The sequence below is a fragment of the Homalodisca vitripennis genome, chromosome X, assembly GCF_021130785.1.
Source record: "Homalodisca vitripennis isolate AUS2020 chromosome X, UT_GWSS_2.1, whole genome shotgun sequence".
Lineage (NCBI taxonomy): Eukaryota > Metazoa > Arthropoda > Insecta > Hemiptera > Cicadellidae > Homalodisca > Homalodisca vitripennis.
The window spans coordinates 135,678,713-135,702,359 of NC_060215.1; the positions used below are offsets into that span (position 1 = coordinate 135,678,713).

Sequence of the window (23,647 nt, forward strand, 5' to 3'; positions counted from 1 at the left end):
ACAGACACTTAAGATTATTAATCGAAATCTCAAACAAAAACGACAGCAGATCTGAGTATATCTTAACTCAGTTAGGCTCTCAGAATGATAAGCGTTTAAGAAACAAACATAATAATAGAAAAAAATACTACTAAACAAATAGTTTCGAAGAGCTCATGTTCATTACGTCTGCACTATCCAGCCACAATCATCATAATATTGGACTATCTCGGCTGCTTAGAACAATTTAGAACATAGTTCTCTGGAGTAGCCTTGTTAACTGATGTCATGTAGCAAGCTAACCACCAGGCTATAGAGGCTATAAGGTGTCACCGACAGATCCGCCAACAGCTATGAATACTGTAATTTGTCGGGGTATATTAAACGTACGTTTAAAATAAAAGTACAAAATCTGACATAAAATATTTTTGAGCTTATGGATTTTATGTTTCAAATATTCTACAAAGAGGCCTCGCATTGAATGCCTTGACCATGAGGAGTTTTCTCTGTGGCTCAGATTGCAAGTTCAGTGTCTATCAGTGGCTTAGTCGATTTGCCCAATCTTCTCTTTTACGAAGTCGGTCAAAAAGTAATAATTAAGCGTATCGTAGGGTGCTTCCAAATAAACATTTCACTGGATGATTATTAATAAACATCACAATAAACTAGTATTAACTCATTTATTTAATTGCAACAATGTTATTAGTTAAAAGGTGAAATTTCCATTTGTTATTGTTGAACTAAAAACGAAAGATTGATTGTGGCAATTACTATAGTGCTTAAAAACCTACAGAAACACTCAATCATAATATTCACAAATGTAATGGATGATGGAAAAGCAGTTAACATCGTTCCAGATGTGGCCCAGATCTTTCTTATAGATCATCAGGCAGTGTTCTTTCCCATTCCAGTTATCCGGCTGGTCGTCAATCCAGTCCGTGAACGTGAAGGGTTTCCCCGTGGTTGCCCACATCCACGTGTTGTTCTTGTCGATGTTTATCCCCGACACCCAATAAAGCTCGATTGAGTCTGGAATCGACACTACAGTTAGACACATTCTGATGTAAAGTTGGATCTTTTATCCCAACAAAAGCTTGTTAGTTAACTTTAAAAATTTAAATTTTCTTTTCTAGTGAATAAGGAATTAACGGGCTTCGTTGAGGTTCCATGAAAACTCTGAAGACTGCCTCATTGTAATATCAAAACATTTAGATAGATGGACAGAGAGATAATGATACAAAAAAGAAAAGTTTGCATTCCCCCAGCAGGTAAAATAGAAATTGTGTCAGCCTACTGAGTGACGTGCTTTAATGACGCTCAGCCATATTCCATGGTTGGACAGTACCATTATAGAATTAACTCTTCTTTATTTAGAAACGAAATGTCTAACCAAATTGAATGTCTAAAGATACAAACTTTCTCGAGATATCCTGCCATATGATACATTTACATTATTTTATTAAGTTGATTTAATAGCAGTGTTATAATAAAAAGGTCTACATGGCAAGTTACTCTTAAATGGTGTTGAGGCAGTTAGGTTACATGTTTTAATATCCCTCATGATTAAAAATTGATTGTATTCACATCTTTTACACTTCAGTTATGTATTATGTAATTTTCTCATTGACACTATGGTTAAACCGTACAACCAATCAAAAAATATTCGTTAACTCTCAGCTAAATCTCAATAAGTGAGATGCGCTATCATCTAACTTAGTATTGCCAAAATTATCTGTTGACTAACTGTCGATTTTTTTCAAACATATAATCTATCAGTGTTTGTATTGTTTTGATCACAATACAATACAGGGACCTTTACGCTTGCTTCCAGGGTGGAAAATATTGGGAAGAGAGTCCGCTTCCTGTCGAGAATCCATGAGGAAGGATTAGCGGGCTCTATCTTAGGCATATCTCAAAGGATGGAAGGAGGGAAGGGTACCACTGTTCCAGTGTCTTCCAGTCAAAGCGGGTAAGTTAGTAACAACCTTCATGTTAAGGTTAGTAACAGCCCTTATCATCAAGGGAGCACCACCCACTCCAACAATCATCTAGATGTATTTATACCTTTTAATCCTGGATATCCATAATGTGTCCCAAATATAAACAACACATCTGTTTGTGCTGAACCCTGTGTAGGTTCACCTGGAAGGTTTATACCTCAGAAGTACCCCGGTAGTAGTTGTTCTTATGCAAGCCAGAAGTGAATCCCCCTGGGTATTATGGATTAGTAAACCATCAGTATGCCATCAGATACTTGAAAATGTGTCGATGATATGGGCTTTATATAAATATTATCTCAGCCTGTGGATACAGAGGATGCAATGGATATTTGTACAACCTGGGACCTTTAAAGTGGATCGAGATACGCGAAATAATTACATTTAAAAGTGTTAATAGTCCGTATAAAATGTCCAGAATTCTTAACTGTTTTCTGATCTTATGGTTCTTACAAGCAAGAGACCTCATGAGCCCATCGGATACCGGATTTATTGAACCAACTACTAAGAACTCGGCTCTCTGTATAGAATTGAATAGTTGGACTACAGTACGTGATGGCAAAGATTTCTTTAGAGACACCCAGATCTTTTCGCATCGTGACGCACTTCCCTTCTTATCTTATTCTTTAAATAAGGCAGAAATCATTAATTGTATTGATATTTGGTACAGGTGTTTTTTTTCTAACAGTTATTTGATACGGAAAATATTCTTTAGAAAAAAATTGTTAAATACTTGTTGATGAACATTATAATTTTATTAATGAAATTGAGTTAAGCTTTGCTAGAAAGAAACTCTATCGTAAATTATAGTTTCTTGGAGTTTATATACTGTTATATTGATTATTTTGCTTGCTTGTGCACTGTAAGATGTTTTAAATGTGGCTCTGAATTGTAATAAATCAAATTACATTTATTTCTTATGTACAATTATTAATCTTTAAGCTGATTATCATATAACACATTTTTGGCACAAAATATATCTCCGAATAATAAAACATTGATCGCAAATCTTTGACAAGGCCTGCAGATTAATTTTATGTGAACCCAATAAATTTCGTATCGTTACATTCATTTACTAAGTATTTGTTGAAGGAGTAATAACAGTTTTTGTTTCAAATGAAACATGTTTTAGAATATCTACATGTAATAAAAATGTTTCCTAATAAGAGGGAAAGAATATAATCTTACCCAACTCTTTGGTCTTCTGCCTAGCCATCTCGTTCTCCTCGTCACTCAAGATGGTGGCAAGACGTCCGCCACGATTCTTACAATCAATCACAGCGCCATACCAGTTTAACTGTTGTAAAATATGTTAAACACTAATTGTACAGTAGCACTAATATCTGAATAGTAACTGTAAGATAAAACTGAGTGTGAACTTTCCTAAGAAACTGAACTTAATTATTAATTGTGTAGACTTTAAACTCAAACCTACAATTTTAATTTAGAACTATCAAATCTAACTATACTGTAAGCGTTATGACACATATAGGTTAGAAATCACAACGATAGTGTGTCACCACCACTATCTTTTGATTATAAACAGCTAAATGATAATGATCAGTACATCTACAATTACTAACCTGTAACAACTGAACAGATGTCAGTGTAATTTTAATCTATTTTATTGCCAATGTATTACTGGCAAAAGACTCTATGGATATAGAGCCTAGTTTATATCCATATTTATCCAAACAATGTGGTTACAGTTTGTTTTAAAAGTATTGACAGAGATATTACTAATTCTTTATATTGAGTACCATTTTAAAATTTATTTTTGTTAGCTTTCTGTTACAATCTATTGTTTGTGTTTTCCTACCAGTGTCTTGTTAGTATATGTTTGGATTTATTTTACTTGTCAAAATTTTTGATTATCAAGAAAGAAAAAAGATGGCGGTAAGCCATGGGACGGGAGTGGGTTTCTTATAGTAAGAATTGTTTATTTTAACCTGATTTCTAGTCACGTGATATATTTAATAACCACGCGAAGCGTAGATCAGATTTTAGCTCACGAAACGTATTATTACTGAAATATCCTTTCACTGAGCGGAGGCAATTGGTCGTAAATCTCCATATCATCGCCATCGTCAAAGACAAACTTAAAACAATTATTAAAATTACTATTTTGGATGAGCACATATTCAGAAATTATATTCTAAAAATGTTTATACATCTATTAAACGGGTAACCTTTTAATTTGTAGCAAATTATGTAACTAACTCACTATATTTAAGGAGCTCTTATACACACCATCTTCCCAAAAACAAAGAATCCAATTTTGATCACTAAAGTTGATTTAATTTAAGACTTACATATAAATAAATGAGTACGTATAATTTGATATTATTATTTTGAAATTGGACGATTTGCGACATGCTAAGCGGCAATAGAGAGTGGAATAGTGTAAACCTGTTACTCTGTAGAAGGACTTTCAGATGGTTTCCAACTATAGTGTGGTAGATCGATATTTCTGTATATCCGTGTTCTATTCTAACTCCTTGGATTGTGATTTACTGAGGTGCTCAGGTTATTTTTGTGTAGTTAGGGGATGGAATTAGATGTTGGAAGGTGATCTCAACATCCTAAATATATAACCAACATCGGAATATCCATGGTTCTCACTTCAGGTAAAGCATTTGTACACTGTTTTCATTGATCGCTGGAGCGATATAGATATCACTTTCTAAGAAAAAAATGAATTTTAGCAAGTAATAAAGGTATTAATTCTTCATACTTATTTTAATTACAATATTAACATGTTTAATAACGAAAGGCCAATACGCCTTTTAGCCTGATTTTATTTTATTTTTACAGTTTTTACCTGATCGGATACCACTTCATAGCGCTTCTTTGCTCCTGGGTATGGTGGCCAACTTCCAGAAACGTCTGCAAAAGGTTTTTATGAATAGTTTAAATTGTTTTTTAACAATAATATACAATACTAATGCTTATAATACTTCGGTTTTCACTATTTCCATACATTTTCTTCGATATTTATATAAGTTATTTATTTATTTATATAAACATTGTGCTTAACTTTGTGCAATCTAACTGAACATTTATATGGATTTAACAATTCCAATGACTGTTACTTTATGTTTTTATAATTCTCTATCTAACATCCCTATAATTCTATATAATTAGAGGTTGAAGAAGCTCCCCAAATATTTCAATTAATAACTAAAATGTTTGCTATTCAAATTAGCAAAAAAAATATCTCGCTTCAAAAAATCAGTAAAAAATTGTATAAACAAAGTTCATGGAGGAGTAATAAATAGAATATTTTGTTTTTATATCATCCAAGACTGTGAATGATAAGTTTTGTCTTTATTGATCAAAATTGTTTACCGATAAGCTTAAAGGAGACTTCCTTGTGTTCAGTCGACTTAAGAAATATCTTACCAAAATTTATTAAAAAGTAATATACGAGTAGTTTCAAAACGCATTTCTTATTTATAAGCAAAAATATTTTTAAGCATCTATATACAATTAAGTGTTTTAAGGAATTTTCCCTTGTTTTAAGTCGATTAAATTACTTTACAATAACGACGTTTTATGTGTTAACACCTTCCCTAGCGCTCAGTATTCAATGAGTGCTCATGCGTACCCGTCTATCAGATTCTGTGTCAGATTCGTCTGTCATATTAAAAAAGCTATATCTGCCAAATATTTAACATCTGCACATGACCTTTATGTAATGTAAATTAGAAAACTAGAAAAAATTTACTATATATTTTTGTATTATTTGGTATTGCACTAATTAAACTCACACAGTATGCGTAACCTTTTAAATTCTAAAACACGTAACTGGTATTGATATAAGAAGAGCTTACGTTGTACTTTACACGCAGTGAGTGGGTCTCCAAAGAACCCCTGTTTGCAGGTGCAGTAAGGGATGTGGTTGCGGACCTGGCAACTGGTGTTCTTGCCGCTGCAGACGTTATGGCAGGGGTCTTCACACTTCTGTTTGACACAAGTCCTGTCTAAAGGGCAGTCGTCGTTCTCTAAGCACTGGGTATCAACTGTAAGAATATAACATTATTTTTAGTGGTGTTTGTTTCTCAGAAGATTCTAATATTTGTGCTCAACTCAATTTATGTACTGTCGAAAACATAAAATGCATAAAGCAATCTTGACGAACACATTTATAATACAATGTAGTATTTAAAATTAATAAATCAATACAGATTTACCCATGAAACCTAAAATAAGGTAAACTAACTATAGAGGTCTACATTTTTCTCACTTTAGGTATTCTCGAACACTGTAGTATTCTTTTATAATAAGAAACTTTTTAAGTTTATTCAGGAATTTCCTGTCATCAGCAACACTTTTGAAGTAAAAGAGGTAAAGAGTTCAAAAGACTAATGCAGGCATAAAAGCACTGATTTTCAAATAACTTTGTTTTGTGGCGAGATAAGATAAGGTCATTTCTAATCCTTAAATAGTAATTATGATTAACATTGTTTGTGACAGTGAAATGTTGTGGATACTTTTTGTAAAAGAAAAGACACTGAAAAATGTAAGTAGACGAGAAAGTCAGAATATTGTTTTGGCGAAAGACATTTTTACAGGACTGTGCACGACATAATTTGAAAATGACAACTATTATAGCTGTTTTTCCAGGCGGAGGATGTATTGAGTTTTCGTACTTTCAGTTCCGCATATAGGCAATCCATAGTTAAGATAAGGATAAAAACACCCATTATAGGTAATTAAAAGAATTTTCTCGCTACCAAACGAGACAGAATGTACATTAAAAATATGCAGATGTTTAATTGTTTTTAAATTTTGTCAGTATGATGAAAAATTTTTACAGGATCAACTGCAATTCCAAATTAACGTTTTGGGAGGAAAAGCTTTCAAGATATCATCCGCAAACAGAAATAAGATATAGTCAATGACACAACATAGGCCTAAGAACGGAACCTTGCGGGACACCTGTTTGAACTTTCCACAACTTTCAAACGCATCAATAAAAATTAGTCGTGATCGGAATTTATAGGTCTCCTAGTTTAAATGTATAAATTTTTTCTGGATTCGAAAAATTATTGACATGCCTGACTAACCAAAGTCAGGAATTTGTCATGATGGGAGGGTTTCAACATTGACGCGTTGGACAACACTCACCTTTCTAGAATTTTATTATTCGATTTACTTAGGTCATTTAACCTAGGGTTGCTAGTCAAAAGTCCGACGAGAGTGACGGCTACAACTCAATCTGCTATCGACAATATCATCACCAACCACTCAAGTGTCGCGGTGTCTGTAGTGAATACAGCTGTTTCAGACTACTATGGCCAATGACCAATGACCACCAAATGACCACTAAGGCGTCATTAATGTGGTATAACTCAAAAGAGAGCCCAAAATTATGCAAACAGTAAGAGACATGAGGCCAGGAAACATCGCTCACCTCAACACTTCCCTTTATAAAGAAAGATTTCCATATTAACAATTGCTGCCCTATAAAAATTATCAATGTATGCGAAAAAAACTCCAAAAACAATTAATTGGATCACAGCGGGTATTTTAGTTTCTCGATAGAAACTAAAATTTTTATCCTAAATTTACAAAAACACTTCAAACGAAAAAACTTAAAATTGTTTTCAATAACTAAAAAAAAACATACACGAAAGTCATCCTGCTGTAAAAGCATATGATGTCTCAAAATCTATTCTCTCTTACAAAAACATTTCAAAAACAACTTGGGCATCATTAATAATAAGACAATAAAAGCTTAAAAACCGGTAAAAAATTAAAATTGGGTTTATGTTTGTGGAAGATGAAACGGAGATTGCCGAACAGTTTAATGACATTTTTGCATCCGTTGCTAATGGGCAGGGTCCTCGACCATCTGAACCTCAAGTATGCCCCTTGCGAAGTCAGAGCCCCACATCGTCAATGGTGTTGGCGCCCGTCGTTGAGGATGCGCTACACCGAATTATTCAGCAGCTCCCAGCCAAAACTCAAACGACCTCAATATAATGTCTCCAAAGCTCGAAAATACGCTGCAATCATTTTTTGAGACTCCCCAATTAGTAAACTACTCATTCCCTCTCTCCTTAAAATTGCTAAATTTAATCCTATTTTCAAGAAAGACGTTCTAGATTGAATTACTAACTGCCTGTCTCGATTTTGCCAGTTCCAAGTAAAATGTTTGAAAATTTTTTTTTCTTATAAGAATGCTTCACTTTTTGGACAGATTCAGCTCTTAAGTGAACAACTTGGTTTCAGAAAGGGCAAATCGACAACAGACGCAGTTTTGAGTCTTGTAGATATTATTGTAGAGGGTACTGAATGTAGAAACAACACAATGAGTGTGTTCTTAGAGCTGTCCAAAGCATTCGACTACGTCGATCACGGTACACTGCTCGACAAACTTGAATCCCTCGGCATTCTAGGCATGCTTCTTAAATAGCTTAGCTCGTTCCTAAGTCAGAGATCTCAAGTTGTAAAATATCAAATAAATCATCTAAACCAATATACCTGAGATATGCAGTCCCTTAAGGGTCTATCCTCAGTCCTGTGCTTTGCCTGCTTTATGTGAACGACATAAACTGCATGGACAATTGGTGCAGATTGCCGATGATACGACTCTCTTTTTCAATGCAATGTCAAACGAAGTTTTGGAACAACAGGCTTTTGTAGACATCAACAACTGTGTCCAATACTTCCACAGCCTCAATCTAACAAGAAACTCTTAAAAAACCAACGTTTGAATTTTGTATTGCTCACTACGAGTAAACATGTAGACCTGCTTTCTTGTTGGCTGACTCCACGTGGACTGGAAGAAGTCAGCTCTTCAAAATTCCTACGAATACACATCGATCGAGGGCTGGCTTGGAATGAGCACACACGATTTTCTTTTGAGATCTTTAGCCAAATACTGTCCGAGTCAGGTACTGATTACGGCTTAATTTACCCCCATTTGGTTTACGTAGTGGTCCTTTGAGGAGATTGCGCAAACACTCAGTTTCAAAGAAAATTCAGTCTCCAAAAACAAATAATCACCAAAATCAAATTTGGGCGAAGAATTCACATCATAGTCCCTAAGATTGTTTAATATCTTTTAAATTTAAAAAAAATAAAACTTTCCATGCTATATTTTATAGTATTCGGTATTATTTCAACTAATCTCAACACTCTACATGATTTTTTTTTAATTTTAAAAATGTAAATATCACTGATAGTAAAAAAACTTACGTTGTAAATTACATGCAGTGAGTGGGTCTCCAAAGAACCCCTGCTTGCAAGTGCAGTAAGGAATGTGGTTGCGGACCTGGCAACTGGTGTTGTTGCCGCTGCAGACGTCATGGCAGGGGTCTTCACACTTCTGTTTGACACAAGTCCTGTCTGAAGGGCAGTCGTCATTCTCTAAGCACTGGGTATGAACTGCAAGAATATATCATTATTTCTCGTTGTTTTCGGTTTTCATAAGGTGTTAATATTCCTATTGTATTAGATAAGGTATGCTAGTGAAATCCACACTTTTCCTTCACCAGATTGTGTTAATTATCCAATATTACCTATACCCAACACTAATATTGTCGGAAGATCACCTGTAGTATTAATAAATAAAAACACGAACGAAGATTACAAACAAACAAACACACACATACGCGCACAAGTCCGCCAATAATTGTAACCTCTTGCACTTCCCCAATAAAATTTAAATTTTTGTGATTTATAATTTTTTCCTACAGTTGATATGTATGTATATAGAATGTAAACATCATTGCTAGAAAATTTATACCAAAGAACGTATACTATATTTACGTGTATTGCTTACTCGTTAGTTTAAGATGTTACCGATTAATCTGGGCCCGCAATTGCCGTACTGGCTACATCCCTCTGCGTTCGTGAGTGTGAGAGTGCGTGCGTGCTTCAACCGCAACTCCTATCTGCTAATATTATAATATGGTTGGTGATAACTTACGCAGCTGTCGAGTACACCCAGTGAACGGGTTCCCTACGAACCCAGGAGGGCATGCGCAGAAGGGCATGTGGTTTAACACCTGACAGTAGGAGTTGTGGGCACAGGCCCCAGGGCAAGGGTCTGCACACTTCATGTCCACACATTGCTGACTCTCGAGGCAGTCCCTGTGTGCCATGCACTGTATCTGGGCTGTAATCAGTGCAAATTACCCGATTGTTATCAGACAATGTCATACCTTGCGTTTCAAAAACATAATCGCTGAGAATATTTAGTTTTGTTCCATGAGATAATGATTCAACATAACATTTTCTTTTATTCAACCAAGGTAAAAAAAACATAGAATTTTCTTTTTGTTCTTTTACTAGGCAAGACGTCTAATTTTACATTTGCCTCATTCATACAAAAGTTTTAGATCTTTATTGATCCTTACACGGTTGTTTGAAAATTACAATCTATACAAATTTTGATCATTGCTAAAAGAATAATTCAGACAAAATAAAAGTCATACACAAATCGTACTATTTAAATATAAATCTTTCAAGTCTCTAAAACCAAAAATGCTTATGTAAAACACTTAACATGGTATTACATTAAAGAAGCTTAAAATAAGATAACCAACAGCCTGCTACAACTGGCTTTCTGAAGTGTTTTATGTTTTATAAAAAATTAATTATTTCAAGCATCAAGTAGTTTAATTGCCAAAGTTGTCAAGAAGTCTAAACGGTGTAATTGACAAAGTTGTCAAGAAGTCTAAACAGTGTAATTGCCAAAGTTGGCAAGAAGTCTAAACAGTGTAATTGACAAAGTTGTCAAGAAGTCTAAACAGTGTAATTGACAAAGTTGTCAAGAAGTTTTAAACAGTGTAATTGGCAAAGTTGTCAAGAAGTCTAAACAGTGTAATTGACAAAGTTGTCAAGAAGTCTAAACAGTGTAATTGACAAAGTTGTCAAGAAGTTTAAAACAGTGTAATTGGCAAAGTTGTCAAGAAGTCTAAACAGTGTAATTGACAAAGTTGTCAAGAAGTTTAAACAGTGTAATTGGCAAAGTTGTCAAGAAGTCTAAACAGTGTAATTGACAAAGTTGTCAAGAAGTCTAAACAGTGTAATTGACAAAGTTGTCAAGAAGTCTAAACAGTGTAATTGACAAAGTTGTCAAGAAGTTTAAACAGTGTAATTGGCAAAGTTGTCAAGAAGTCTAAACAGTGTAATTGACAAAGTTGTCAAGAAGTCTAAACAGTGTAATTGACAAAGTTGTCAAGAAGTTTAAACAGTGTAATTGGCCAAAGTTGTCAAGAAGTCTAAACAGTGTAATTGACAAAGTTGTCAAGAAGTTTAAACAGTGTAATTGGCAAAGTTGTCAAGAAGTCTAAACAGTGTAATTGACAAAGTTGTCAAGAAGTCTAAACAGTGTAATTGACAAAGTTATTGGCTTATAATTATTTTGTTCATACTTTCTAAGAACTTACAACTATACATTGTTTAACAGACAATATAATCACAGATTAACGATATAATTAAATTAAAAAGCAACAATGGCCTGAACTTTGTTTAACAGATAACACATGTTTAAAAGACAATAATGTGAGTTCAGACAAAAAAAATAATATTAAAATACAATTTACAATAACAACAAAAACAAATATAATAGTTATTAAAATGAGACAAACACATAAGTAAAATTCAGACGTTAAAAACTTAATGTAGTAATATCTTAGGAAAAAATCTTTTCAATGGAGTAAAATATATTATTCTTCAACTACCTATCTATTACTTTTTTGAATTCTTATGCAGTTTATTGAATCATTTAATCTTCATCATACACATATACGTTTACCTCTGGTTTTTTCTAATCTAACTGTTGCTAAGTCAAGAAGATGGTTTGTTCCTAGTACAATCATGAGTTTTGTCATATACGAAGGGTAGTTTAAAGATACCTTAACATCGATCAAGAAGCAATAAATATACAGATTTGGAAGAGTCATTATTTTTAATTCTTTGAAAATTAGTAAACATGACTCTCTATCAGAAACGTTTTTTGATTGCTCTTAAAACTTGTTTGTCATGTTGCAGCATTTTGTGCACTGGAACAATTGCCACATAGAGTTAGTTATTCCATATCTTATGTGGGCATGAAAAAATTCATTATATGCGTTTAACAACTTATCTGCAATAATACAGCTTCTTAATTTCCTAAGAAGAAAAACAACTCCGGACAACTTTTTACATAGTTGCTTCACATAGCAATCCCAACGTAACCTACTGCCAAGATGCATACCTAATAACTTAATTGGGTTGATACCTTTGTAAATCGTATGGTTCAAAGAAAATATTATTTTTTCTTTTTTATGGTAATTTACTGCAAAGAAATCTGTAGCACAACCATTTTAAGACCATTTCAAAACCTAGGTTCTTCTTTCCTGTTAATGAATCCAAATGCTGTTTACTGTTGAGAAGTGTACTATTATTTGCATACAGTATTGTTGTGCAAGGAACATTAGAAGCCAAACCATTGACATCAATTATAAAAAAAATAGGGGGCCGAGGACAGATCCTTGCGAAACACCACTTTCAATATTTTTAAAACTAGATCTGTCACTCCCCCTGGACAACCATTTCTCTATTAGTCAAGTTTGACTGCAGTAACCTTAGCTCCCTGATGCCGTACATACACGATTTTGTTTTAACAAAAGCCCATTACAAATGGAATTAAAAGCTTTTGCTAAATCAATTAACAATGCATAGGCCAATAATTTATATTCAAAGTTTATTAGTACTTCATTTACCATATTTTCTACAGCTTTAGTTGTATTTTTACCATGTACAAATCCAAGTTTTTTGAGACACAAAAAAGATTATTATCAATAAGAAATGTATTTTACTGTGCCTTTACACTTTATTGAAATATTTTACTTACTATTGGGACTCAGAAATTTGGTCTATATAATAAATTCGTATCAGTGGTAACATTTAAATTTACTCACGATATTCACAAAATAGTTGGTAATAGCATTGGAATCAATTAAAATTTCTTGATTTCTTTGCTACAATTACTAATAATAATACTTTATTTCCACCATTTACAAGACAAATACAAAACAATTTACATTCTTTGGAAATGCACTGACCAAAAACCAGTAGCTGGTCAGCGTAACAAAAACAAAACAATTTACAAAATAAAATAAAAATAGTCCTTTCCTAATAAAAACAACAATATTCCAGCCAACAAGCTGCTCTCCATGACGTCTGCATCTGACTAAAACGTCCATAGGCGTACAATGATAAACAGTACATATATATATATATATATATATATATATATATATATATATACACATACATATATTGTACATAAATATACAATACAATAAAGAAAGTTACCATTTAATAAGCTATAAACAATAAATCTGAAATATTGATTATAAGTTTGGCTAATACCAATTACAAGGAAAAATAACAAAAAGTTGTAATAGTGGTAAAACAAAATAAATTAAGAATTTAGTGTAATATTTGAAAAAATTAAAAATTAAATATTCAGCTCAAAACATTTGTTAAATTACCAATATCAAGATGTGTCAAAAGCCAAGCTTTCAGCATTTTAGAAAAACGATTCAAGATATTGCATGATTTTATTTCGCTTGGAATCTGATTAAAAAGCTTCAGTCCTGTATACTGAATGGATTTCCTAAAAGATTCTTTGTTTACTTTTGGTATTCTGAAAATTCTGTTATTTTATACATCTAGTCCTGTGCAAAAAATCATTTGTTCCAACATTTCCACTGCGCAAATAAAAAATTTCTTAATAATTTATGTACATACAAATGTTCTATCGGCAAGATTTTTAACTGAACATACAGGGGGAAAGCACTTTCTCTTCTATTTTTGTTCAAGATTATACGAATAAATTAGTTTTGTGTTGTTTTTAATTTATTGATTAAATACTTGTATGCATCTCCCCAGCAATGTACAGCATACTGCATCCTTGATTGTAATTACATTCTGTTTTGATCATGTTCCATGTTATAAATTCTTCAATCGTAAGTTCTTTTAGTATATGCCTTATTTCTATATGCTTTTTTGCAACTAAATATTCTTTTTATCCATAATTTCATATTATGTTCCCTTGCTATTATTATACTTATCATAGAATGTTGTGACAAACTCTCTATATTTCTCTAACGTTGGAGTAAACCATTTTAATTTTGGTCTTTCACAAGTACTTACATTTATCTCTTTAAATTTACAGCATTCATTGAATGAATTTGTGACCAACAAATTAAAGTGGTCGTGAGCTTGATCCACATTCAAACATTTGTCCAATTGCATCCGGTGAATTTGTGACAATCTATTTCTTAGGAGTGAATATGTTCTAGGATTTTAATCCCTTATAGTTTTTAAAAGTGTTGATGCCTTTACTTTTTTTTTACCTTAATTTCACCAAACTATGAATATCCTCCAGCATTTTCTGAGAAATGCAGTTCTATTACACAGTAGTAATTATATGTCTATCGAAATTTGTAACTATATTGTCTAAACATGCCTTACCCCTAGTAGCCTCCTCATTCAACCAGTACATATTAAAAGATTGTAATACATTTAAAAATGACTCAGCATCTTGAGATTTCTGCATTATATTTACATTTAAACCAGCTGCTTTCAAATACCTTAACTCTATATATTCTTTACTTAAATCTAATAAAAAAAGTTTTTAATATGACAAGAAATTTTAAAAATTGCATTTATATTTTTTGGTTATAAAATGGCAGTTACTTTAAAAATGCTATAATTATAAAATTGTACTACATCAATAACTTGAGTCTCAATACAATGCCTAGAAAATATGACACAGCCTCCACGTCTTGTATATAAAACTTTCCTCGCCCTTTATTACCAACACTAAAACCACAAGGAACATACGAGTGGAAATTCTTCCTCAGACAGCCAATGCTCGTTAAATACCACAACTGAGACTAATTAAAACATATCAGTTAGATTTAATATATTCCTAATATAATGTACATTAAAATGATAAATATTAAATGATGTTGCTGAGAGAATGATGGAAGTATGTTTGGTGTTATTGGAGAGCCAGAGACCCGGTGCCTATCCTGGTATATACTGATGGTCTGGTTTTTTTCTTGGAAGCGACTACTAAAATGATCACTTCTGCTAGCTATAATAATAATATAGATCACTTATATAATAATATATGGATAAGAACAATAGTTTTCTATAAAAAATAGTATGAAAACAACTCTTTTTTGTTAGCAGAAAGTATAATTCCCCAAAATAATTTTGATATAGGATTCCTCTTTTTTGGTAATCCAAGACGTTAACCGCTGACCTATTCTAATCTGATATGATTAGTTGAGGGTATCAGTTTATTGTACATCAACTGTACAAAACAAGAATAAACAAAAACTGCCTGGCAGATACAATTTATGTCAGACAATTTTAATTATTACTTTTATAAAAATTTTATATTATACTAATGAGATTTTTTATAAATATTTGATACTAATTTTAAAAAGTAATCAACAATGTGATCAAGAGTAGTAGTATGGATTAAAAACTACTGGTACTTGTTAATCTTACCAGTCTTTAGATGTCATGAAAAATACTGTAAAACGCTATTTAAATGAAGAAATCTGTCCTCAAAAATCGATAAAATACTGCATGTTCTAATATTTATGGAAAATAGGATATGGAATGACATAGTTATAACAATGTGTGTTATAAACTTTTAAAAGTAAAAAAATTTTTACAAATTGGAAATAGTTTGAGGTTAGAAAAATAAGTAAATAAATCTTCACTTAGTTTATAATAAACTGGGTTAACTTATTAGAAAATGATTGTTATATATCAATGTTTAGCTTTCAAAATGTATATCCAAACGGTTTCAAATGCTCACAACACTTAATTACACCAATTATTTAATAACTAAGCTAGTTCTTGTTTGCATCTAGTATTAACAAGTATCTTTATAATTAATTGATGCGTACTTAAAATATATATTGTAAGTATAAAAGTAGTATCTATCTAAGTATCAATAAAGTGAATATATATTCAAATTCTTACTCCTATTAATGATCGAATTTGAGTATTTTGAAAGATATTTTGATTCCACTCAAACTACATTTATCAGAATAGTATCTTCACTAAATAAACAACTCAAGAATCAATACAATAATTTTAAATAAATTTTAAAAAATTGGTTTGTATATTATATATAACTACTATATTAGATTTTTTTTTTAATTCACACGAAACCATCCCAATTTACAACGCAAACCAAAGTTAAATTTAACAACGTCTTTTACATTATATAGTAGATTAAAATTTCAACAATTAATTTTATAAAAATTTAGCGATTTTAAGAAAAGTTGCAGCCATACTTACATATTTCCAATTTATCATTTCCTAGGATGTTTCCCACTACACAAAAGAGTACCAAGAACACATAGGTTTGAGATGGTGTCATTTTCACGCAATCTCTGAGACTGAGGCCGAGAGTATGAAGAGATTATCTTGAGGTTATCACTTATACCATAAAATATTTATACGTGATTCACAGAACATTGAAGAAGGGATATAGCACTTTATTTAATCTATTGACGTTTCTACCAGCTGAACTTCTCTGCGAACCATACTGTGACCACGTTGATTTATTTAGATATATCTAATCTGATACGTAAGGTTTTCTTGTTAGTTTATTTCTCAGAACAGTGCTTTGGTTCACTGAATAGTGTAAATGCCGGAAAATCCTGTTTTCTTCACAATCCTTCCATCGTAAAAAAAGTATTACACAGTATTATTTCAAATCATTAAATTCGTTTCTCAGCTCAGAGGAAGTTTACTTAATGGGTTCCTTAAAACCAATTACCTGTTACTAAAAATAATTCCATATTATCATAAATAGCTTGGTGTCATCTCTCATGATGCAATTTCATCTAGTGAAAATTAAACTGGTAACATTGTCATCTTAGAACAAATTAAATAAGGGTAATGTTTAAGACTTATGAGAATTTACTTTTTTCTGCACTCAATGGAAATAGCTGAAACGCTGAGGACACAATGATAATTTCCCTTTAGCTTATGAAGTAGACAACAATAACTGATATAAATGTGGAACATATGGATACGCCAACATGAGAAATCAAGACAGAAAACTAGTACATAAGAGTTTCTTTGATGCTTGTTTTTTTTTAAAACATAAAGCAGCAAAAATTTGTTACCATAATTTGTTCACATGAGTGTATATGGTTGACAACAGTAAATCCTTGATCGTGTGAAGTAGATGAATTAAAAAGTCTGAATGTATTCCCGCAACATCGAAAGCACAATTTTTTAATTATTACTCATTGTTCATAAATAATTTAAAATACAATTGTTTCTTTTTAATTAAAGCCTCTCGCGTAGCTACCCAAAAATAACATCTGCCGTTTTAGAATGAAAGCAATTAAAATGCAGATTTATTGTACTAATATCCATTACGAGAAATCCGCATCAATGCAGCCAATAACAACTAGTATCACTTATAACCTCCACTGCTTGATAAACAATGGCAAAACTCTCCTGATTGCAATAGAACTTGTAGTTTAATTTGACAATTACGAGAACTGTGCAATAGATAGTAGTTAAATTGATTATAATCTCCACTACTTCAATATGGCTGATAAAACTCTCCTGATTGCAATGGATCAATGCAGGTTTATTTGACTAATTGATGATTCCATACGAGAAAAATGCATGCATCAATGCAGCCAATAACAACTAGTACCACGATGATTATAACTTAGAAAGTAATCACCTGATTGGAGGGGTGACTCCTGGCTCAACATTGAATATAATATTTATTGAGTGAAATCCACATATGTCACAATAGTAAGTTAAAGTCGCCTTAATAGCATTACAATGTTTCAAAGTAATGAGAACTGATTAAGTATACATTTGTTGCTAATTTTTGAAATCCTCATAAGAAAATTCTGTAAGAATATATAACATTGGTTCTACAATCCGCAGTATGTTGTGACTTTTTAAATTTTTAACCAAGTCACATCTCTTATAAGTATTTTTTTCAGAATCGTGAAGCTATTAAAGTTGTATTACGTTAATTAAAATATTTAAGTTCATATTTAACTTTGAAATTTTGTAGGCATGTCTTAAAAACTAAACTCTGAATGTGAAACTGTTGAAAATCAATCAAATTTCTTAATTACTTCTATAAAAACCTAAGTGAAATATATCGGTCTAAAACTTTGCATTAAGTGCGAAGAAGGGGTCGCAAAATTCGCTAAATTAAAATAGCAAAATTGTGCTTTGTGTGCTGATCAGCAACGGTGCAAAGGACACTGTTGCAAAGGATGCAGGTACTAGTAGAATGCCGCCCCGATCATTTAAAGAGGCGTTCTGAAATTGAAGAACAGGTAGATATGAAGATACTGCAGCTCAACCTCAAATCACTGTGAGGCAGGCGCATGATTTTGCTCATGCAGACCGTGTGCGAATTAGAGCTAGACTTAGTACTAGTACTAATAGCGGAGCCTTATAGACATCTTAGAAGCCAACCGTGGGAAACGGACAGCACCACCATAGCTGTAATTTTGGTTTTTGCTACCAAGCTTCCTATCCAGGGCATCAAGTAATAATATGGAAACGCCTGGTTCGTAGCGGCATGGATAGAAGGAATTCGATTCTATAATTGCTATGCGCCACCTAGTCGCACCACTGTTTAGTTTGCTGTCTTACCGGATCGGCTGACTGAGGATCCAAAACAGCATCATCCATGGCAATATCCGGTGACTTCAACTCCTGGGCAGTAGATTGGGGCAGCAAGGAGACTAATGCGCGAGGAAGAACACTACTGGAGGTCATCGCTACGCTGGATGTTGTCCTGCTTAGCAGTAGTGGTACGCCGACGTTCACCAGAGGAGAGGCAAGTTCCATAATCGATCTCACCTTTGTTAGCAGCAGCCTCACTGAGTTGAAATAGTGTTTGTTTGAGAAATTGAATTATTTCTTTTTTTCTAGTGGGTTATAAATTAATAGTGCTGGAACACAGAAATGGACTGCTGTTGGACTGCAAAATATTTCAAAACTTGTAAACATATTACTTAACTACTTTTCCCGTACACGCCCTGTGAGGTGCATTGGGATCTGTGAGATTGATGTACTGAAATGTTGACTTGAATAAAGAGTTTTTAACTTTAAACTTTAACTCATTAAGCGGAGCTACTCTTGGGTGGTGATGGACATCTACACAACCAGTGACCATAGCGCAATACTGTGGGGAAAATATCAACTGGCCAAAACCTAAGAAGTAGCAAGGAGAAAAGTCTACGGCGATTGGGTGGAAAGCTAAATAATTTGACTCGGATGCTTTCGCAGTAACCCTGAATAGTGATCCAACCATCGTTGGTAATGCAGAGGAAAGATAGAGGACCTAATGATGAGCGTTGTCCCAGGCCTGCGATGCGAATATGCCTCGGAAACGTGGAGGGATCGTGAGCGTCCATCGGTTGCACTGTATAGTGGAGTGATCAGATCAGTGCTCTACGTAAAGAGTGCCTTAAGTAAAGAATATCTCTGCGTGTCTGTTTGACAAGCAAACTCTACTGAACTGGTGGCACAGTACATAAAAGTGCGCAATAAAAATCGAAACTTAAAACAAGGCCATCAAAGATGGTAAACGAAAGTGCTGTGTAAAGTTTATCGATGAGGTATAGAGAAGGACCCGCGTGGGGAAGACTACATAAGGTGGCTTATGTCTCATATACAGATCTTAAGGAAGCTCTTTACTACGCTGTTCCCTCAATAACGAGTATTTGATGACCCCAGCAGTGCAGTGCGAACTGAAGAAATCCCGCCTATAACGGAGAACTAGCTGATGGAAGCATGTAATCGAGTGGCGAACAATGAAGCACCGGATTTGGATGGTATCCCGAACATCGCCTTGGAAAGAGCTATCAAAGCAGCACCGGCATTGTTCCTGGCGGTCTACGACACATGTCTCAAAAAAGGAACTTTCCCTTATAAGTGGAAAGCAACAACGATTGGTTACACTACTTCCCAAGGCGGAAAAACCACCAGATGAAACGTTATTTTATCGGCCGCTCTGCATGTTGGATATAGTGGACAAGATACTGGAGTGGATAATCGAATAAAGGATTCAGACAGTAGTCGAGCCGCTTATGGCCGACAACCAATATGGCTTACGGAAAAGGCGATAAGCACTTGACGGGAACAGTCTTGTCGTCAGCCTGTACTGAACAACATTATAAGAGACCGACTAAGATAAGTGGGTTGCATGTTTTATATGTTTTCTGGATATCAGAATTAAAAAAATTGTGATGTAGTACAATGTACAATAAATGTACGATTAACCGGCAAAGAGTCAAAAGCAACTTACAGTCAAAATTGACTGATGGACAGACTGATGTAAATGCATTCGTTTATTAAGTATTTTTATTGTTGTTGTTAGTACCTATTATATCGTAAATCTCAAATATTTTGGTAACTTTTTATTTCTATTGTAAAAATGTATAAACTTTGCAAGTAAAACTAAAAAGCGACTGGATACTTATTTATCACATCTTAAAAATGATACATATACCAAAATTAAAGGCTAAAACGTGTTAAATGTAAAAAAAAAATCACAATATGACCGTAAAACAATCACAACTGAACACCACACCAATTTGGATAAGTGGCTGTGTTAAACATTTTACTTCTGGTACAAGTGTGGTAGAATCCATTAAAACAAGTTGGCCTGTCTCATCTACGGAGCCAAATTCCCGAGTGATTTGTCATTGTGTATCAATTTTGCGTTGTACAATATTTACTAAGGTGATAACGTGTTGTAAGTATTAATCTTAATGAATAATACATTAAATGATCAATTTAATTGATCTCTTATCATTTGGTATTTTGAATAAGAAAGCCATTAACTAAATTGTACGTACTTAACTCTTCTGATGAAGTAGATTTAATTTTATTAATTAATGTCTAGGCTAAAGCTTAAATATTTTGGGGTGTTTTTATGAGAGTTAATGCTCAAGAATTTCGTGGCCAGCATTTTCCTTTCATGTATAGGGATGAACATTTATTACTAAAGTTATATGGAACTTTGCGCTGAAAGAAAGTGTTCCGGGATATATGAATATGTATTAAACTCTGTCTAATCTTAAAGCCAATTAACGATACGTCCCAGAAATGTGTCAGTATAAAATGCCAGACAGAGTGTTACATTAATTTATAATTGTCAACTCTAAAGGTTAAGATTAGTTTATTGGTGTACAACCGCCTGTACTTCGGTACTCATTGTTCTAATGGTTTAAATCTTAAGGTTATCTCACTATTGTAGACCTTCATTAGAATGTATCATGTTTCAACTGATTGTAATATCGTTCTTACGTCGTTCTTCCGTCATTTGCGAGTATTTATTCCAATAAGTATCACTAAATTATACATTTATTTTTTTGTTATTACTTTTACGTTGTATTTTGATGAAGTCATTTTAAGTTGTTAATACATGTAAAACATTGTTAATCTCCATACATTATTTTTATTAAAGGGTATAGCGCAATATCATTATTACAAAATGAAAGATTTTATAGTAAAACTTACAAATTAAGACAAATTTACATAGAGTAACTTTAAGAATCCTACCCCAAAATTTATGCAAACTCTTGGTTTATATTTATAAAGGAGAGCTTTTAGAAACACAATTTAATAACACTATAAACTGTGCAAATATTATGTTTACTATATCTAGTATATTGAAATATTAAAATCGTTATCGTTTTGTAGAAAGTTTGTTTTTTTTTCTGAAATAGTTCAAAAATTTTCCATTTTTTTATTTTTACTACTGAAGAGGATAGATCCTCGAAACGTTGCGTTATTACTTTTTGTAACGCATAACGATGGAATATATATGAACTTATTAACATACACATACATTATGGAACTTGTAGCATCTATGTTGAACATTGTGTATTTGTAGCTACCAGTGTTACATCTCACACAAACCAAGAAAAATTAAGGCGATATAAACAAAAGTGTTTAAATAAATAAGTCCTTCAGAAAACGTAGAAATATTTCGATTTTTATATTTCGATACAATCTTGTGAATATTTAAACGTTGTCATATTTCCGTACACGCCACATTTTCTCTTTCTTATATTGTACCCTGTGAAGGTTTAACTGGAAAGGGTTATAGCACAGAAGCTTCTCAGTAGTGGTTCTTATACCTGACAGAACTGAATCTCCTCGGTGATACTGATTATTAACCATCAGTATACCCATCAGATGACATAATTAATCCTTTAGTTAGTTAAGTTTAATTTTTTTTAATTTCCACGATATTGTCAAAAATGCTTTAATGAAATATAAACTTAGTTCTAAACAGTTTTATATTTTATTAGACCCAGTTTATTTGTATGGATTCTGCCCAGGTTGAGCTGCTTAATACGAACCTAGCAATATTCAATCAGTATACAGAGTATTTCATTCATAAAACTAAAAGAAAATGTTAGTATTTTTAATTTTACTTCGTGCTAAAGTTATAAGTAGAATTATATTCTTTCCTGGCGGTTGTATTTTTTAAACAATTTTGGAAGGGGACCTCCCGAGTTCCTTGAATACGTCACTGCAATTACACAGCTATATGTAGTCTGATTCTACTCGTCCGATTATTGAATTAAGTCAACTTACACAAAGGCGCGATAAATGGAGCCGGCGTGATGGCACTGATGACCAGTTTTCTTTTTTTTCTGAGAAGAACCGGGATAGAAAAGAAGTGCCTGGAAAGTATGAGCTTCCTGGAATCCATTATATTCTATGAAACGGCATCAACTCTAAAGTAAAAATTTCAATATTTTGTAATGTGTATTTTTTAATATCTATTGATTAGATGTCCTCCGGCAAACTGTGCTCCTTGCGGGTCGCTCAGACCTTTAGATCCGCCGCTGAAAACTACAGTATAAAATAGGATAGATTTGCGCTTTCAGGTATTATTGTTTTGATAGAGAAAAAATGTAAGTTAATTTATTTTGCTGTTATGATTATCTTACCATATTAAGTATGTTAATACCCAATAAAACGATATGCAATGTACCCTTAATTCACTCTTGCAGCAACGTCGGACTGAACAATTAGAAGACAAAAATGATATGCCAACTACCAAGGGGGAAAATTGTTAAATCAAGTAAAACTCAACCCTAACACAAATATTAGCTGTCGGAGCTATAAGAAAAGGGACGTTTTCAGTGTCTCTCTACAATTGGCAAAGAGGTAAATTGAAGCGAAAGAAAACCACCTATATGACAACCAAACTGCAAATCTACCTTAACAGGGGGTACCAGCCAAACCCCGCCAGAAGAACTATCCCAACCATCAGTGACAGGGGAAACCGGCCTCCCCTGAAGCACGACGGGCGACTCGCCCCTGGTGCCATCTACAGGATAATGAACGGATAAAGGAAGAGATTAGAAAGAGAGATGGATTGGTTTTCTATTTCCATGCTATTAAAACCATTTGTATCAGTAACAATAAAAATTCTAAACCTTCACACGTGTTTATTCAAAAAGACTGGCAAGTCACCTGCTAAAGCGTGAAAACTATACACGTTAGTGTGAAATGGGGAACCACTTCCTTGTGGTACCATCAATTTCTCATGCGCTTAGTAAGACGATACTGGTGGATTGGGATTCAGTAAAAAACTAATATAATCAAAAGTC

At 33.1% G+C, this 23,647-nt stretch overlaps 1 protein-coding gene across 2 annotated transcripts; it reads right to left on the bottom strand.

Moving 5' to 3' along the window:
• Nucleotides 1-645: 645 nt before the first annotated feature.
• Nucleotides 646-16,411, bottom strand: LOC124369868 (rh5-interacting protein-like). Of its 2 annotated transcripts, XM_046828000.1 has the most exons (7): nt 16,311-16,411; nt 9,916-10,104; nt 9,183-9,371; nt 5,810-5,998; nt 4,798-4,862; nt 3,165-3,273; nt 646-1,008 (listed from the first exon to the last, which is right to left on the bottom strand). In XM_046828000.1, exons 1-7 carry the CDS (start codon nt 16,390-16,392, stop codon nt 779-781), a joined length of 1,053 nt encoding a protein of 350 aa, XP_046683956.1. In that variant the 5' UTR covers nt 16,393-16,411; the 3' UTR covers nt 646-778. The 2 variants fall into 2 exon arrangements, with proteins under 2 accessions (XP_046683956.1, XP_046683957.1); XM_046828001.1 differs by lacking the exons at nt 3,165-3,273; nt 4,798-4,862.
• Nucleotides 16,412-23,647: the final 7,236 nt, after the last annotated feature.